The sequence below is a fragment of the Salmo salar genome, chromosome 27 (assembly GCF_965601325.2).
Source record: "Salmo salar chromosome 27, fSalSal1, whole genome shotgun sequence".
NCBI classification, from domain to species: Eukaryota; Metazoa; Chordata; class Actinopteri; order Salmoniformes; family Salmonidae; genus Salmo; species Salmo salar.
Genome location: NC_138317.1, coordinates 25,610,130 through 25,629,338, shown reverse-complemented (window position 1 = coordinate 25,629,338; position 19,209 = coordinate 25,610,130). Strand labels below are relative to the sequence as shown.

General features: G+C 42.2%; 1 protein-coding gene across 1 annotated transcript in view; it reads right to left on the bottom strand.

Annotated features, from left to right (window-relative positions):
- Positions 1–2,242: 2,242 nt before the first annotated feature.
- LOC106588780 (E3 ubiquitin-protein ligase TRIM71) overlaps positions 2,243–19,209 on the bottom strand; it is a 52,098-nt gene continuing 35,131 nt past the window's right edge. Inside the window, exons 3-9 of the mRNA XM_014178184.3 lie at positions 19,000–19,134; positions 12,730–12,834; positions 12,443–12,580; positions 11,868–12,203; positions 10,978–11,139; positions 10,618–10,812; positions 2,243–9,048 (exon numbers count right to left, since the gene is read on the bottom strand). Coding sequence (XP_014033659.1) covers positions 8,530–9,048; positions 10,618–10,812; positions 10,978–11,139; positions 11,868–12,203; positions 12,443–12,580; positions 12,730–12,834; positions 19,000–19,134 — 1,590 coding nt within the window. The 3' untranslated portion in view covers positions 2,243–8,529. The remainder of the gene's footprint in view (positions 9,049–10,617; positions 10,813–10,977; positions 11,140–11,867; positions 12,204–12,442; positions 12,581–12,729; positions 12,835–18,999; positions 19,135–19,209) is intronic.

Sequence of the window (19,209 nt, the reverse complement as noted above, 5' to 3'; positions counted from 1 at the left end):
AATGCTTTAGGTATAATACTTTAGGTAAAATGCCAGGAGCCGCTTGTGGATTTGACAGCTCTAACACAGTTCCATCTCCAAAACCGCCAAAACAACCGCTATGGGGACATCAGCTACAACGGAGCTGATTGAATAGAGCCCTCAGTCTGACATGAGAACATTGTAGCTCTGTCAACAGAAAACCTCTTGCTGAACAACAAACAGATTGTTGGGATGATTCTGTGTGTGTGAATGACAATGTGTGTGTGTTTACTCAGGCGTAGCAACCTGGATCATCTCTCTGGCACTTTGTAGACAAGATAAGCCCTGTACAGCTAATTGGCTCCTCTGAGAACACACACACTGAAAATCATACATACACAAAAAAAACACACACTCGCCTGCACACGCACGCACGCACGCACAGACAGTGTGTTGATTGGTGTGTGTGTGTGCAGTCATACTTAATGGTGCGTGTACTACCATCTGGTGGGTTTCGCCAGGTGTATTGTGGGTCGTTGTGTCCTACTGGCATCTGAGTCGTGACTGAAACTCTTTCTGGACTGTGTGTGTGTGTGTGGCCTGTGTGTGTGCCCAAGTGTACCATTGAAACAGTATGAAATGTTACGTTCTCTGGTTAAATGTACTATAAGGCAATAGTGACATCAAGCTGTAGAGAGAGGCAACTACAGCTGGTACCACTACAGCTGGTACAGAGTAAACCAGTGGTCACCTACTCCGAACCGTTAAAAGTGTGCAGGCTTTAGCTTCAGCCCAGCAATAAGACACTTTTGATCACCATATTGAACGGTTTGATGATTAAACTGGATCAGGTGTGAATTAACCCTGGACCAGAGTTGATGAACACAATGTCTGGTAGGGAAGGGATAGGCAGCTTGAGATGTGTATGCATAACTTGTATTTGAATCATGCAACAACATTGATAGGAGATTTGTGCAACAACAAAAAAATCCAGTTATACACAAGCATTTCAGGATTTGGCCCAAGTTGATTTGAGGATGGGTATTCACATGTCCTGCAACTTTCCCTTTCTCCACTAGGGGGCACAGTGTACAAAATATACATTCCACTACATGTTTTATTTACTGTCATTTAGCAGACGTATCCAGTGTGACTTACAGTAGTGAGGTCATATATTTGAATACTTTTATTCATACTGATCCCCCGTGGGAATCAAACCCACAACCCTGGCGTTGCAAGCGCCATGCTCTACCGACTGAGCCACACGGGACCTGGACACTAGTTTGATGGATGGCGGTCTACGCCGTGCTGCACCATCAGAGAGTTCTAGAAGCCCAATGTTCCCTTCTATTCTTGTTTTCCAAGAACTCCACTAAATCAGTTACATATATGAGCATTTCCCAAAAGCTTTCTGAATGGAGATACAGGGAAAATGAATGGTTTATACATGACTGCAAGAGAGAGGGAGAGAGAGAGATGAGATTAATAGCACAGCCTACATACATCCATAATAATATGACCTTGCACGCATGCAGCTCTGTCCCCTGCAGCACAACAGGAGAGGGTACCAGAGTTCAAGGACCGCTTTGAAAAAAATATATACTAACTCATACACAACGTAGGGGCTCAGTTGAGTTGATGGGATTTCTGTCTTCATTTTGAGCAAAATTGTGTTTTTTTTAGACAACTGCAAACCACGGAGTTGGTCTGATGTGGTCATTGTCCTCCCCGTTGCTTCAGGAACAATATAGGAGCAATAGATGGCAGAAGAGGAAAGCTCCCCCCCCCCAACTTGTGCCATGTCATGTCATACCTGTACCACCTATTGAGATCCCTTTTGTTTAGTAAATCAGGTGTTGAGGTAAAAACTTGACTAGAGTAGGAGTTTAAGATTTGTCAATATCAAGGTACCATTATTAGATGGTCTCACAAACCTTCTGCCTACTCAGAACTGTGGAGGATGGTTGTCATTGTCCATGTTCAAACCTCTCCCCAACGTAGCGCTTCATTCAGCATCCACTCATTTGTTCCAGGATGTTGTCTGTGGTCAAGCTCTATTATGGAACATGGTTCAGGTATGTTGCCCTGTGAATCTGTCATTTCTCTCCATTGCTCTGTCATTTCTCTCCAGAAGGGGTGAGATTCCTCCATGAGTGTTTGTAATGAAGGATATTCTTTAATTATAATAAACAATAAAGAATCATAACAATGGTCAAACTTTCTCACTTAATCATTTGAGAGCTTGCAATTTATGAGGGAAAAAAAGAGCTCCAGACAGAAATCAAAGAAATACAAGTTTATTTAAGTGTAAACCAAATAACTGCATAGGAAACGTTTAAAGTCCACAGAAGACACAGAGTGTAGCAGGTAACCGATATATTATAGTCTACTTTGCCATATTTAGACTGAAGACCTGACATCGGCACTTCCACACCAACCACAGTGTGGGAGGGGGAAACACACAAACACACGTATGCGCATGCACATACACACACGAAAGTACACCAACACAAAACACTCATGGATGTGCGCCCCCACACACACACACACACATATAGAAGCGTGGAAGCGCCAGCAGCACCCATCTAAACTTGGCTGGTCCCTGCCTTCCTCCTACCTCGTGGACTGAGAGGAGAATACATTCAGTGGATTTCTGTTCAACAACACGATGCAGCGCACAAACACACACACACACTACCTGCCGCACACAGGATACAGGACAGAACAGGGTAAAACAATTTTAAGACACGGCCACTTCTCTAGCCGTTAACTCCTTGTTTTCTCTAGACAACTTGTTAGGACAACTCCTTGTTAAAAGCTGTGATGTTGAATTAGCTGTGCATTACTAAGCCCTGGAGAAATAGGCTTACAGAGATTCTAAGTGTTGATAAACTGAGACTTAAAATTCTTAAAGATGCCATATTGTCACAAAAGCTCCAAGACAATAACATTCTAAATTGCATGCTCACTGGAACATCATTGGCATGGAACACTGGATGACAATGTGGCATCCGTTCTAATTCTCCAGACTCTGATTGGGTGGTAGTACAGTATCAGTCCTGTCCTGTGTTCCTGCTAGCAACAGACAGGGTGTGATCGAAAATCAACATGAACTCCCAACAAACCCTTTTCTTAAAAAAAATACATTCCAAAAGGGTTGCAGAGAGTCGTGTGGTCTGGAGTATTTGTTCTTTTGTGTTTATCAAACAATTGAAAAATGAAACAAAAATAAAACATGAAAATAAAAATGTACATTTGAGGGAGATTATCCAAAAAGCCCCCCAAAAATTATACTTTTCTTTTCCAGATTGAGAACTAATGTGTACTATGCTAAACGGACACACGCAGAGAACTTTTGGTCGCGTTCAGCCCGTCTTTACCAAAGTCGTGCTGCACATCTCACAATGCCTGTAGAGGTGTTTAAAAGCACAGGAACCATATAGAAATCTCATTGTTTGCACAGCGCGAATGCAAAACAAGAATGTCCTGAAAAATGACCAATGAGACCAGTACTGAGGTCATAACAGAAAGGTTCACTACATTATCACAAGGGGGGACATGTTTCACTGTGACACCCGCATCACTGGGGAGACATGTTACACTGTGACACCCACAGGGTAGGGACACAGAACTACCTGAGTTTCTTTTCTTTTTTTATCTTGACATTTTTTTTCATATTTTTTATTTTCTTTAAAGATGATACAATCATTGACAGAGGTCTAAGACCTTGCAGACTTTCCAGCTGGTGCAGTTTCACTTTAAAAAAAGTATCTTCTTTTTCTTTTCTCTTAAAGCTAAGAGAGGCCTGAAACAAAATGGTGGACAGAACCACAGGGGCCAATAAAACCCCCTCCCAACAGGAGTACAGGCGACCAATCACATCCTCAGAAGACATCCCCACACTTCCCGGATATCATTGTGAGGGGGAAATCAAGCAATTCTAGCGATGCTAGGCAGCTAAACTTGTCAATAAACCTAGCTTCTTTTCACAGAGAGTGTATGAGGTTGCAAAAAAACACTGGGGGGGGGAAACTGACTGTGCAGCTTTACAAGTTGTTGTTGTACTAACCGGCTCTGCTACATCTCTGTTTTAAGGGATGGCGAGTTGAGCTGTTTTTTCCCCATCTCAGGATTCAAGACATGGCCAGCAGAGCACTGATTGGCTTCTGCAGAGCCTCTTGGGAACAGGAAATACATTCGCAAAGGTCAAAAGGTTAAATACATCCAATGTACTCCTAACACACACACATCTTTGGCTATATAATCATGATAAAATCATCCCGATTCAGTAACCCACCCATCTGAGTTTACAACACCCATGTATCTGTGACACGTTGGTTCATTGTAGAGAATTTTGAAAGCATGCAACAAATGAAAAATAAAAACAATGAACAAAACAGTTTAAAATACATGTTTTTCCTCTTTAAGAGTGATGACCTCAGGATCTTAAAGATAGAATTTCCTGCAACTTAATTTAAAAAAAAGATTGATTTCCTGCAACTTAATTTAAAAAAAAGATTGATGCAGACTACACATTTCATATAGTAATACTGAAACCCATCGACAGATCATATCGGTGAAGCGGTTGTGGGTTCTAAGCAACAGGGTCTGGGGACTCCAACTCACTTGCACTTTAATGTGCTAACGTCTCCGCTGTGTAATAAACAGGCTTATTAATGTGAAATAAACATTTTATTCACTCAATGTGTTCCTATACACCACAGTTTTGCATTGTCAAAGAGTTTGACTTTTAGACTCGTCTCAAAATAAATTACTATCCTCCTCAACCAACACTAAGCTAACTCTAAAGTCCACACTTGTACATTTTCTTACTGAGGAGAAATGGTGTATTGTGCTGAAATTCGAGGTCATTCTTGTACATCTAAGGGGAGTAAGATGGACGTCTTAACTCTTTAGAGAGAACACTCCCTCTCCCCCCTAACGCATGGCAACAAATCACAAGGGGTATCTTACATGATCATGTGCCTCTGACATCACTAAGACTCTAAGGCCAATCAGCCAACAGTGACATCACAATCACTCTCACTGTTGGACAATCAGGTTACAGCTCTGCTGATCTGCAAAATGAGGTAAAGCAAAAGGGGGCCAGCCCTCCTAAGTGCATCCAATCAAAGCACAGGGATCTGTCCCCAACTGATTTGATTCGCTAAACACATATCTAGGATATAATGGTCCAATGACATTCTCCGTCTATGACAGTGTCATTCTGATGCCAACTCCATTTGGCACCAAACTCTCACAAATATCTTTTTGGCACAATTCTCAGATCTGCATTATTTGGTTTCTCCATATGATTAAAAGGCATAATTCACCGCACTTCTAAACAACCCACTCATGGACACAGTGTGGAGCGAAGGCCATTTGTAACTTGTAATTTCAAATTAAATGGAGATCTTTGGTCTGACAGGTGAGGTAACATGTATTACATTGTGAGTTGAGGTAAAAGTAACATGAGGTATGTTAAAAACTTAATTTCACTTTACTTTAAGTTAGTCTAAGGTATACAGTCCATAAGAGAGACTTGAGGTTTATAAGTTACTAGTCAACATACTTGAGAGGTAGGCCTATGTGTACTGTATGTAACATGAGGCATTTAAAGTGTGAGGTCAAATGTGTGCTGAGGTATATTTGCAAAATGACATTTGTATGTTGATGAGGTCTGAGAATGTTGGTTCTGTAACAGTATGTATATGCAAATTACTGGTTGAGGTAGGCTTTATTAGAATTGTTAGAATTGAGATACACATGAGTAAATGTGAGGAATATGAAAGTTGAGGTATATAAATGTTGAGGTGAATGAAGAGATGTGAAAGTTGATGCAAATTAGGATGGAAAGTGCAGGCCTACTCTTTCCTCTGAGGTAAGAAGTTCAGTCAGCGACCCACTAATAGCGTCCATACCGCTAGGCTAGGATATGCTAAGGGAGTGGCTAACGTTACAAGGGAAAGGGGGATTTACAAACCCTCTAACAGTTCCACCTCAGAGGTGATAAATCAGGAATCTGTTAGCGCTCAATGGTTGTGTAGGCTGAGATGCTAATGCTAATAAGGGATGCTAGTTATGAGTCAAATGAGTTATGAGTCAGTGTCACGTTAACATAGGTGGTGATGCTAGACTGAAATCACACACAGATACTCTTTGGTTGCTGTGCGATATGGTCTGGTTTCAGACCTTTCTACAACATTCTCCTCAGACGTGGGCCTGAAAGGTACTTCAAAATCAAAGCTACATAAACCTATTGAGTTTTATATGGCTGGGATTCCTGTCTCAACAAGATGTTACAGTACTGTGTGAATGTTAATAATATTTCACAACAGTTGGCCCTATATTCCTCTTCTCCCCATCGGACTGTCATTGACCGCATTGACGGTGCTTCGAATGCATCTTTTTGGTGAGAGTTGGAGTGTTTTAGACCTCCAACACTAATGATTAAACAACAAAGTGTTTCTTTCAATTTGTAGTTCTTCAGATGCCAAACCTACAGGTGGCCGTTGTGCAGAAATTCTATCTTTGGTTGACTCCACTAGCTGGGCTCTATATACCTCCATCTTTTAGAGGTCAGGTCCCAGATTCACAAAACACTTCTTACGCAAAAACTTAAGAAGCTTCTTAAGAAGAAAACTAAGAAGTTAATAAGATAGTTTGTAAGTGTAATTCCTCAACAATATCTTAAGATGTAATGATTTTACGAACTTCTCAAATATCTTCTCACAAATCTTAAGATGTTTGTTGCTAGGGAACCATTTTAGCTATCTAGCTAGCAATTGCAATCATGTTAGCATATTTCTTATTGAGATTACTGTTCTAAAATATGTTCTTGGGTTTAAAATAATCAATACTGAAACTTTCAGATGAAGTTTGTGAGTGAATTAAACATGTTCAATTGCTTTTTAGATTTTTTTCTCTCACGGCCCTGAGTTTAAGACAATGGTTTAAAAACATTTCCAATAACTTTTTTTATGCACATGTTCCAGAACACTCTCTCTTCAGCATTCCAGACTGGAAGTTAATAAATAGGGAGGGGCTTTGCAGTGGCATCACAAGGGGATTAGATTCAATTGTTGGCCCCAAGAGCCAATCGGAATGCCCCACAATTCAACACACAATCCAACCCTGATGTCTTATTGGCTCTCACTGCTGTCGGTCACGTCCTGTGGACAGCCACTCAAGATGCACTCTTTATGGAGGCATCGTTCTCCACCTGCATCATTCACAACAAGATGTCACTCCGACACGATTACTAATCAATAACTGATACAACATCCTGATAACTCCTGATAAACTTCTAAAATACTCCATTTTTTTTGCATTTTCATTATTTTTCTTATATATAGATCCAGCATGCTTTGCTTAATCAATCATGAACATATTCCTGTAATACTTTGATGCCTGACAGGGGAATCAACAATATTCAATTGATAATAGGATCATTTGGGACAGCAGGGACAATCTCCCCACAACAATGCCTACCTCGTGATTCCAACCAATCATCAAACAGCATCTGTCCCAGCTCCGCTGCGATCAATAAACTAGTAAAGCTTAAAGGAGATTCTTCTGATTCTACTGATCAGTTTTACCTTTGTCAACATCAGTCTCCTCCTGTGACTTGAGCTAACTAACTAACTAACTAACTAACTAACTAACGCTGATTCAGCCTAAACAGGCTTGGCATTACATAAAACCCTCTCTTCTTCTTTTGACAGTGCCATGACACTACACATTGAGAGATGAGGGGGAAATTCTCAACAGAGATTTACTAACTAACAAGCTACCCTAAATTGAGATAACATGAAATGACACCACTGAACGCTCTACACTACATTACAGGTCAGGTTGGGCTTCTATAACCAGAACAAAAACATACAGCGTAGAACTACAGCGTCCGAGTTTCTCAGCAACAAAACACATTACCCAAGATGCACAGCATGAATCCTATTTATCCTGTGCAAATATATATATATATATATATATATATATATATATAAAAAAAAAAACATTTCTATGTTGTTCTTTAAATAAAATTCAGTATTGAGGTAGACTTTCTTTTCTTCTTTGTAAAACTTGACGGACTAGACCTCTGCTCGGAGAGTGTGAGTACATTCATAAAGAACTAGATGAGGTAGGTGGTGGAGCAGTGGGTTCAATATTTCAAGAAAAAGTGAGAAAAGTCCCTGAGATGGCGATTTGAGGAGAGTTTAGCGAGAGAGCTCTGAGCAGTTGAGATAGAAAAAATAGAAATTACGGATCTTTTCTTTGTCACTTTCACTAATGATTATCAATCCTACTAGTGGTCCCCTTTGTCATACAGTATACCACAATCTGAAGCTAAATGTAAAGAAATACATAAAATAATCAACAAATCCGTTTTCCCTTAATTTCGTAATAACGTATTTCCGTCTGCTCTGATCATCTCTCTATTTAAACTGTCCTCTCTGTGTGTCTGTCTGTTGATTCCTCCTCTCTCTCTCTTTTATTTCCTCTCCCAAACTGAGAAACAGAGAGCGAAAACAGTGAGAGAAAGAAAGAAAGCAAAAAGTAATTAGAACTTCAAAACTTGAGGATGCGGTTGTTTCCGAAATCGACGACCACGATAACTCCGTCTGGCGTCACGGCAACACCGGAGGGGCGGTCCATCTGTCCGAAGCCACTCCCTTGCATGCCAAATTTACATAAGAAGTTCCCGTTGGGCTCGAATACCTGCACCCGGTGGTTCCTCGAGTCAGCCACGATGATCCGGTTCTCCTGGTCCACAGCTACGCCCTGCGGTCGCAGGAACTGCCCGTTACCGGTTCCCTCTGAGCCCAAGAACCGGGCAGACTGGCAGTCCGGCCGGATCACCAGCAGACGGTGGTTGTTGAAGTCGGTGACGACCAGGTGGTCCTCGTGGTTGAAGGCGACGCCGCGCGGTGAGTCAAAGTGTTTCCACAGAGCGCCCTCAAAGCCGTACTTGTTGATGAAGGACCCATCAGGGCCAAAGAGCTGGACGCGGTGGTTCCTGGTGTCAGAGACCAGTATCTTCCCTGCAGAATTCACCGCCACATCCCAGGGGTAGTTGAACTGCCCGTTCTACAATAGAGTAGAGTAGAATATCATTATTAGTTCAGCTCTAAAGTTTGTGTGTATATACTGTAAGTAAGAGTGTGTGTGTGTGTGTGTGTGTGTGTGTGTGTGTGTGTGTGTGTGTGTGTGTGTGTGTGTGTGTGTGTGTGTGTGTGTGTGTGTGTGTGTGTGTGTGTGGAGAGAGAGAGAGAGACTGATTGCCTTATCCCATCTGGACAAGAGGAATACATGTGTAAGAATGCTGTTCATTGACTATAGCTCAACATTCAACACCATAGTACCCTCCAAGCTCATCATTAAGCTCGAGGCCCTGGGTCTGAACCCCGCCCTGTGCAACTGGGTCCTGGACTTCCTGACGGGCCCCCCCAGGTGGAGAAGGTAGGAAATAACACCTCCACTTCGCAGATCCTCAACACTGGGGCCCCACAAGGATGCGTGCTCAGCCCCCTCCTGTACTCCCTGTTCACCCATGACTGCGTGGCCACGCATGCCTCCAACTCAATCATCAAGTTTGCAGACGACACTACAGTATTAGGCCTGTTTACCAACAATGATAACACAGCCTACAGGGAGGTGAGGGCCCTGGGAGTGTGGTGCCAGGAAAATAACCTCTCACCCAATGTCAACAAAACTAAGAAGCTGATCGTGGACTTCAGGAAACAGCAGAGTGAGCACCCCCCCCCCCCCCATCCACATCGACGGGACCGCAGTGGAGAAGGTGGAAAGATTCAAGTTCCTCGGCGTACACATCACTGACAAACTGAAATGGTCCACCCACACAGATAGTGTGGTGAAGAAGGCGCAACAGCACCTCTTCAACCTCAGGAGGCTGAAGAAATTTGGCTTGGCACCTAAAACCCTCACAAACTTTTACAGATGCAAAATTGAGAGCATCCTGTCGGGCTGTATCATCGCCTGGTACGGCAACTGCACCGCCCGCAACCGCAGGGCTCTCTAGAGGGTGGTGCGGTCTGCCCAACGCATCACCGGGGGAAAGCTACCTGACCTCCAGGACACCTACAGCACCCGATGTCACAGGAAGGTCAAAAAGATAATCAAGGACAACAACCACCCGAGCCACTGCCTGTTCACCCCGCTATCATCCAGAAGGTGAGGTCAGTACAGGTGCATCAAAGCTGGGAACGAGAGACTTAAAAACAGCTTCTATCTCAAGGCCATCAGACTGTTAAATAGCCATCACTAGCACATTAGAGGCTGCTGCCCTATATACATAGACTTGAAATCACTGGCCACTTTAATAACGGAACACTAGTCACTTTAATAATGTTTACATATTTTGCATTACTCATCTCATATGTATATAGAGTATTATATCCTATTCTCCTGTGTCTTAGTCTATGCCGCTTTGATATTGCTCGTCTAAATATTTATATATTCTTAATTCCATTCCTTTACTTTAGATTGTGTGTATTGTTAGATATTACTTGTAAGATATTACTGCAGTGTTGGAGCTAGAAACACAAGCATTTCGCTACACCCACAATAACATCTGCTAAACACATGTATGTGACAAATAACATTTGATTTGGATATTATCTGATTGAGAGTTTCTACCTTAGTGCCCTTCTCGCCGAACTTGAGCATGAACTGCCCGTCGAAAGTGAACACCTGCACGCGGTGGTTGTCTTTGTCCGCCACGATGATCCGGCGTTGGCTGTCGCATGCCACGCCCGCTGGACGGTCAAACTGACCGGGGCGAGAACCCAGGGAGCCGAACTTGTGGTAGAAGGCACCGCACGGCTTAAAGATCTGGACCATAGGAGTAGTAGCAGAAGGACATTTTGTTTTGTTTTACTTGATATTAGGTTGCCACTGTACACGCAATGCTTCAGCTCTCACTATAGAAAAAACATTTCTCCTTAGGATTACAGCTGACACCAAACCAATCCACGACATGAAATGAATGAAACCCACCTGTACGCGGTTGTTACTGCGGTCGGCCACGACCACGAATCCCTCCTTGTCCACGCTGATCCCCCAGGGGCGACACAGCTGCCCCTCCCCCTCCCCCTCACCACCAAACGCAGACACCGGGGACCCCAGGGCGCCATAGCTCCGCCCAGACTTCACCAGCACCTTAGAACACAGGCAGGGAGAATGTTAACATTGTAACTTAATTACCTGCTGCAATGTTAAAGTTGAATTATTTTATTGTTGCTTAAGACAGGGGTTCCCCAACTTTTTCACTCAGGCCCCCCTCCCAGCATTGGCGAACATACCTGCCCCCCCTGTGCGCGTGCACATGAGCCACGTCTATTTCTATGGGAACAAGCACTGTTCATGATACAAACGGTTCACACCCCTCTTGTTGGCAAAGAGAACCTTTTGCAGGTTTAAAGCTTATTTCCTGCAATTCTACACATTTTATCATTGGTTGCAGAGAAAATGTTGCAGTTTTAAAGCTCATTTTCTTGCATCTAGCAATTTGATACATTTTGCCATGTCTAATGTGTATTCATGTGATATTTGAGAGACTCAAACATTACTACAAAATACATGGGTTAAAAAACCTAGCTAAAAAATGTTAGCTGACATGGACTATTTGATCTGGACATTTCTGACAAGTTATAAATATCTCTCTGAGGTCTGAAATGACTAACATGACAAGAGGAACTGATGATACACTGCCCAATTTATAAATTGCACCTTGTGCATTCTACTATTACAACTTTCAAGAGCAAGTTGAAAGACGGAGTTCCTTAGTAAAAAAAGAAAAGGCAGCCCCACAGTTTGGGAACCACTGGCTTAAGATGGTTATATATATTATTTGGTTGTTGTAACTATAATAATACTACACATTTTACCTTAAAGGGGCTGCCCATGATGTGCTGGTTACAGACCAGAACTGACACCAGATATTCTCCCTCTGCTTTGGGCAGATAGCTGACTGTGTATGACCCGTTCAGGTGGTCACACACCTCGGCAGCCGACAGGTTACCATCTACTGCTGCCATCACTACTGCTGACACTGCGTCACCGCCTGAGAGGCGGGGCTCCCCGTCATGGTCGTAGCCAATCACGGTGAAGGAGGCAGGCTTGCCGCGGAGTGCGGTCTTTAGGCCCTCTCCGTGAGCTTTGGTGACGGTAGCGAATGCTCCGCTACTGATCATGCCCATGGACTGGATGGCTATGTACAGGGCCTGGGAGAGATAATAATATCATATCAATAATATGGACGAGTGGATATAGAAAAATGATGTACATGAAATTGGCAGACAAAGTCAATAATTCCATTAGTCCAAAGAGACCAGAAATTTGGCAACAGTGTTGTACTATTACTGTAACAGTCAATAACATTGGCTCAGAGTGCACAGAGAGCCCACACGTCTCTAACCCCTCTCCTCTGGTCAGGGGCAGTGAACATAATGCAGTTATTTACCTGGTCTGGAGGCATGAACATGAACCTGTCATCCTCCTGCGGCTGCAGCAGTCCTCTCAGAGACTTGAGCTCCTGGATCTGGGTCAGCATGCGCTCTCTGGCCAGCAGTACGTCCAGGTGACGGCCCTCGTCCAGCACCTGATGTTAAGTTATGAAGTGGGGAGACACAGACAGCATATAATGACTTTAATGCCTTTGGACATTGTATTTAAAACCTGGTCGCCTTGCCCCCCCCCCCCCCCCCCCCCCCCCCCCACACAGAGGGGGACATGCAACTTCTCCCATACCTGAGTGACGGCTGCAATGGTGCTGTCCAGCTTGGTCAGGTTTTGATGCAGCTTCTCTACCTGCAGGTACAGAGACTTGGCTTTCAGCTGGCGGATCTTCTCAACCTGGGAGAGGGGGGAGAGGGAACAGGAGAGGGGAGGGAGGGTGGGAGAAGGGTAAAGAGAGAGATTCATTCATTGGGTAAGGGCAACCTCCAGTAGTGTGAAAACGGTTTTTCTCTTAATCAGGGTTATGATTTACTGCATATATATTTTATTAATAGGGATAGCAACAGAATGACATACCCTAGAGTAGAAAAGAGGAGAGATATTATTTCCACTTCATTTCTCAACTCCTAATATTGATCAAATGACACTCATTGAAGCTAATTACACTAACTGCAGTATCTGACATAGGCTTTGAAAAAGCACCCGCAAGTACCAGTCGCAGCAATTATTATTTATATTTATTTATTTAACCCTTATTTTACCAGGTAAGTTGACTGAGAACACAGTCTCATTTACAGCAATGGTCTGGGGAATAGTTACGGGGAGAGGAGGATGAATGAGCCAATTGGAAGCTGGGGATGGTTTGGTGGCCATGGTTTTTGGTAAACTTTCTTGACTTGGACATTTTTGTTTAACCAGCTAAACAGCTGCTCTTAGCAAAAATATATTTGGAATTAGCTTTCTAGCTAATAGGCTATGTTAGAGTTTATACTTCCTCTTCCGTCAAAATAATGAAAAGCTATTTACCAAATCTATTAATTTTTAGACGTTGATTACTTCTCCTTGCCATTATCATTCACCTGGTGAGAAGACAATACATACAGGTTTGCCTGGGTGGGGGTCCCTGGGCAAGAAAAGGTTGAAGACCCCTGCTCTAAATGATTGGATTCCCTGAGTAGCTGGTTTGCCTGGGCAGGGATCCCTGGGTAGCTAGTTTGCCTTGGTGGGGGTCTCTGGGCAAGAAAAGTTTGAAGACCCCTGCTCTAAATGACAAAAAGTGTAGAATGTAAATCGGTGTACAGATTATAGTGACCTGTGGAACACATGTACACCTTCAAACCAAGACGTTTTTCCACTAACTTCAGCATCCCGACAACTTCTCTTTATAAATGAAAGGTATTGCCGCCAACCGACCTAGTCATGATTGTGGTAAAGTTCTGCCTACAGCTTAGTATGAAATGTAGTAGTAATGCCAAGGCAAAATTGGCACGCACTACGCTCTTGATGGTTGCTAGGCAGCGCCGTTACTACTATATTCCTACCAGTTCTAAACTTTGCGAGGCATGTCACTTCACCCATCTCTTTGCATAGCTCACCACATGCACTGTTTTCTTAACCATAACTGGATGGATCAATAAAGAATTACTGCGGGATGAATATCACTGATGAAAATATTGAAATAAAGTAGGCTAATGCAAATGAAGGCATCAAATTGTTGCTTACTGAAACTCCCAAAGTCATCCAATTGTTACAATACATTTGAAGCAATAGCTATTTCAGAACCGTTTTGCTCTGCTTTGAGACAAGCGTGGTGACTCGTCTTGATAAATCAATCACTGAATCTCCAATTGGATATTGGTTACGCTACAATTAGGCTGTGGAAATGTTAGCTAAGTTGAGGTAAGTGCTGCACATCAGAACATTTTCCCAGCATGTTATGTAGTTTATCAAGTGGATTATTTTGCTCTTCGCTCTGTCGCTTAGTAACCTCGTTCTACTCCCGACCAAAAGCCTGTGACTTGTCTTAATCATCAATGTGATTTTGTTTCACTGAATCTCCGTCTGTATATTTGGTTAATTCTCTGGCTGGGCAAATAGGTGGTGTAGTTTTCTCATCTATCACTGATCAGAAACATTTAGCATGCAATAATGTAGCCTAAATCAAGTGTAGGTCTATTATCTTTGCTCGACTGCGTATAGGCATCTTCAAAAGCCCGCAGAGGTTGTGAAATATGAACACTAGACGCACATGCTTTTGAAAATATAGATTGCTATTATTTTCTATTGGTATCTTGATGATGCATCTACATCTGCATTGCTTGCTGTTCTAGGTTTTAGGCTGGGTTTCTGTATAGCACTTTGTGACATCGGCTGATGTAAAAAGGGCTTTATAAATACATTTGATTTGATTGAATGTAAGACTCTACGCCTGCTCCCAAACAAAGCTGAGTAAGAGTAGGAAAGAGATGAAACGTGTATCAAAAACGCATGGGCTTGCCTTGGGTTCGGTTTCACAGATTGTCGTGACGTTATGTGGGGAAAATATTATTTGTATTTGATCTGGTATATTTTATTATATTCTTAGCCTACTATAAATCATGTATGTTAACTGTGATCAGTGGTGTAAAGTAAAAATTATTTAAAGTACTACTTACGTAGTTTTATTGGGTATCTTTACTATTTATATCATTGACAAATTTTACTTCACTACATTCCTAAAGAAAATATTGTATGTTTTACTGCATACATTTTCTCTGACACCCAAAGTTAGTCGTTACATTTTGAATGCTTACAGGACAGAAAATGGTCCAATTCGCACACTTATCAAGAGAATATCCCTGGTCATCCCTACTGCTTCTGGTTTGGCGGACTCACTAAACACAAATGCTTTGCTTTTAAATTATGTCTGAGTGTTGGAGTGTGACCCTCGCTATCCGTAAATTAAAAAAAAAACTAAATTTTGCCGTCTGATTTGCTTAATATAAGGGATTTAAAAATGATTCATATGTTTACTTTTGATACTTACGTATATATTAGCAACTACATTTAATTTTTATACTTAAGTATACTTAAAACACAATTGTTCTGGCCCCTGTAGTTGGGTTTGAGTTTTGGCTATCGTGTAATTCCATTGTTGACCACTTGGGGGCCACTATCCTGTGTTGATGTGTGTTGTTCGTTAAATATGCTAAATCCTGTAGAATAAAAATTGTTTACGTTCCAAAATGGTGAAAGTCACACTGTGGAGCTGCAGACATTATGAAACTCCATCCTTCTTGCTATCATTTTGTAGAAGCATTGCCTGTAAGTAAAATTAATCATAACATATTTGGCATTCAATTCATGATGATATTTTGTATGAATGATCATTTTTAATGAGGTTCATGAATCTTCTTGATAGCCACATGGATATCTGTTCAGTGCATTTGTTCTTGTCATGTTTTGGGGAATTATTTACATCCGATTTAATGCATAATGCCGCGTATTTCTGTGTTCATGAACATGTATACAAATACATGCTGTGTTATTATTGAGAATGAAGCCTAGTATGCAGCTAGCACACAATGACTCATACTCATTGTTCTTTTCTTTCTATATTTCAGTTTTACTCATTTCAGTCAGTATTACTGTACCTATGAAGTGGTGGCAATAAATCAACAGCACAGTAGCTGTACTGAGTTTATCTATCTGCTGAGCTTAAGAAGGGGACTCTTCCGAGGGCAGAAAACAACTACTTTTAGACTTTTACTGGCTGACTTTCACTTTTACTTGAGTCATTTTCTAGTAAGGTATCTTTACTTTTACTCAAGTATGAGAATTGAGTACTTTTTCCCACCACTGACTGTGATCAGGGGAGCCTAAGTGTGTCTTGTCCGTTTAATGAACAAAATAACAATTGATTTCATGTGCATTGCCATTCTATTATTTTGAAAATACATTTTATTAGTCTTATGTTTCTTAGGACCTGCTTAAACTAATGAATAATGGATTTCTTTGTGATGGTGTATATTCAATGGTTTTAGTAAAATAGACATCGGCCCACTCGGCCCACTCACATGCCGGCACCTAAACATGTAGGACTGTAGGAATTGGGCTCTAAATAAAACGGCAGATTTTTGGTTTTGTTTACAGGCAACACCGTAAAGTCTGTAAAGGGTAATACAGTGACAGTACTGACTGACTGACTGAAAAGGCCATTCAACAGAGGAAGAAGGGATGGGGGTGGGGGTAATAACATGACTACACAAAACTTAACAAAAGGCCAACCTCTTCCTATGTTAAAGAGAAGGACTAAACCCCCAGCCTGTCTGGCTCTATGTTAAATAGAGCCTTTTAGCAGAAACAAAGGAGGCTCTAAAAGAGAGGGGGGTCTTTGTTAGACCCTGTTGGAAGTAGAAGTGTGGTTTGAATCAGGGATAATCCTGTTACGGAGATGGGAGGGAGCCCCCAACCTGGATCTTTCTGTCTCACACATACACACACAGACTTGCACACACATGCGTGCACAATTGATGGTTAAACCACGCAACAGAAATCTCCCTATCTCCTCGTTAGGTGTACTCCTTCTCCCTCCACTCACTCATGCACGTGCACTCGCACACACAAAAGACTGCTTAAATTTCAAAGAGAAGGAGCGAGTGTGTGTGTGTGTAACGGAGTTAGCCTTTAATGACTTTATCAGGAGAGAAAAGTGAAGCTGGGTTCTGTGGGTATATATGAGGGCTTTAAAGAGAGAACAAGGTAAGTGAAAACCTCCTCTATCTTCTGACCTCACACACACAAGCTGGGCGATATGGACAAAAATCTATATCGCGATAAATTGCCTGAATTTATGCGATAAACCAGTTTTTTTTTAAACTACTACTGCTAGTTTGATGGTTGTAGCCATAATTTGTCCCAACAATCACCCATATTAGCAAACTGATTTAATTTAAAATGGCACATTTCTCTAGTATAGGCTACTATCGTGGCTACTCAATGAACGATATCAGCAAAATGCCTGCGATAAGTGATCCAGTAAGGTCATTTGCGGTTTATCGTCCCAGGTCTAACATGCGCACGCACACACACACACCATCAGCAGCTGTAGTTTTTAATGGTGCTAGCGGAAGGCTATGAGTAAAGGTTGGTTTTAATGGGAGACTGGTGAGGATCAGGTTAAAGCTATGGGTCCACCCCTGACAGGTTAAAACATGAAGGGTGTGTGTGCGTGTGGCAGGCCAGCAGTGTCCTTTTGAATACATGATTAAAACCATGATCTCCTCCCGCCAGCCCCTGCACCTTTCGAACACACACCCAAACATACACGCTCACACGAATATGAGTATTCTGCATATTAAAGGGTCTTTAAAAAAAAAAATAGACTTCATATTCATCATCTCCAGCACGACCCCAAACGTGTAAATAGCAATTAGTAAGCAAGGCCTACTCATAATTGGTTCAAATCACATAATGTACACCAATTATGTTGTTGGAAACATTTATCTTCCTTTATCTTTTTTTTCTACAAAACATAGAAACATGCCATTTTCACATATGTTGATGGTGGTGCTGGAGATGATGAATATGAAGATAAAAACGGTTGCATTTCCCTTTAAATCAAATCACATTTTCCTTTAACTTGTCTGTGAGTATATGCATATGTTACCACTGGCTCTCTGGGTTTCACATGAGTTGATATATCTTATTATTGAGCTCCAACAGCAGCCCATTTTGATTCTAAATCCAAGACTTCCTCTTCAGAGTCAGAGAGAGAGTTGTCTATCAGAACCTGGAGATACTGGGTACAGTTGACTCTGTTTGTTATTGAATCTTCAATGGGTCAGGTTTCACTCTGCATTTAGGCCAGGTAAAGAGAGAGGTTCGTGAACACTGGCTGAGTCAAACAGACACACACAAAGCACTAGTAAAGTCGTAAGTCATGTGGGTGGACAGGGAGAATTAGGTCCCACTTCCTGGTTCTGAGGCCTGGGGCCACATGGTCATACCTGTGTCAGGCAACACGTGTAAAAATCCAACATACCACACCTCACATTCCAGCTACATGCAAATACTCCCCTACACCGTTAGGTGGGTATGCAGACATGTAGAACCAAACATGGAGAACCAGTGTCTAGATGTGTGAACAGATTCCCACCAGTGGCGGCAGCTGAGGGGAGGACGGCTCATAACAACGGCTGAAATGGAGCAAATGGAATGGCATCAAACACATGGAAACCATGTGTTTTATGTATTTGATACCATTCCACTCCAGCCAATACCACAAGCCCGTTCTCCCTAATTAAGGTGCCAACAACCTCCTGTGATTCCCACTTCATAACATGTCTACAGTTGAAACACACCTTTTGTTTAAAACAGGTCAGTCAAACAGTGACTTAACACCTGTTAGACCAGCTCTCTAACCATGTAAACTAGAGAGAGAGAGAGAGAGGAGAGAGAGAGAGAGAGAGAGAGGAGAGAGAGAGGGGAGAGAGAGAGAGAGAGAGAGAGAGAGACAGACACACAGAGACAGACACACAGAGACAGACACACAGAGACAGATGGAGAAAAGAAAAGACTTACCCTCCAGAGTAGCTGACACTCTCTCTCCTCCAGGGCTTTCTTGTGTCTGAGGATGATGTTCTTCACCTCTGTCTGAACCACCTTGGCCTTGATCTCTACCTGCTCCACTATGGCCTGGGCTTTCTCCATGCTCAGCTAGAACAGGGGAACATGATAGGGTTAGAAATATCATACAACACCACTGGACTTTCCCCATTCTCAGATGAAGAA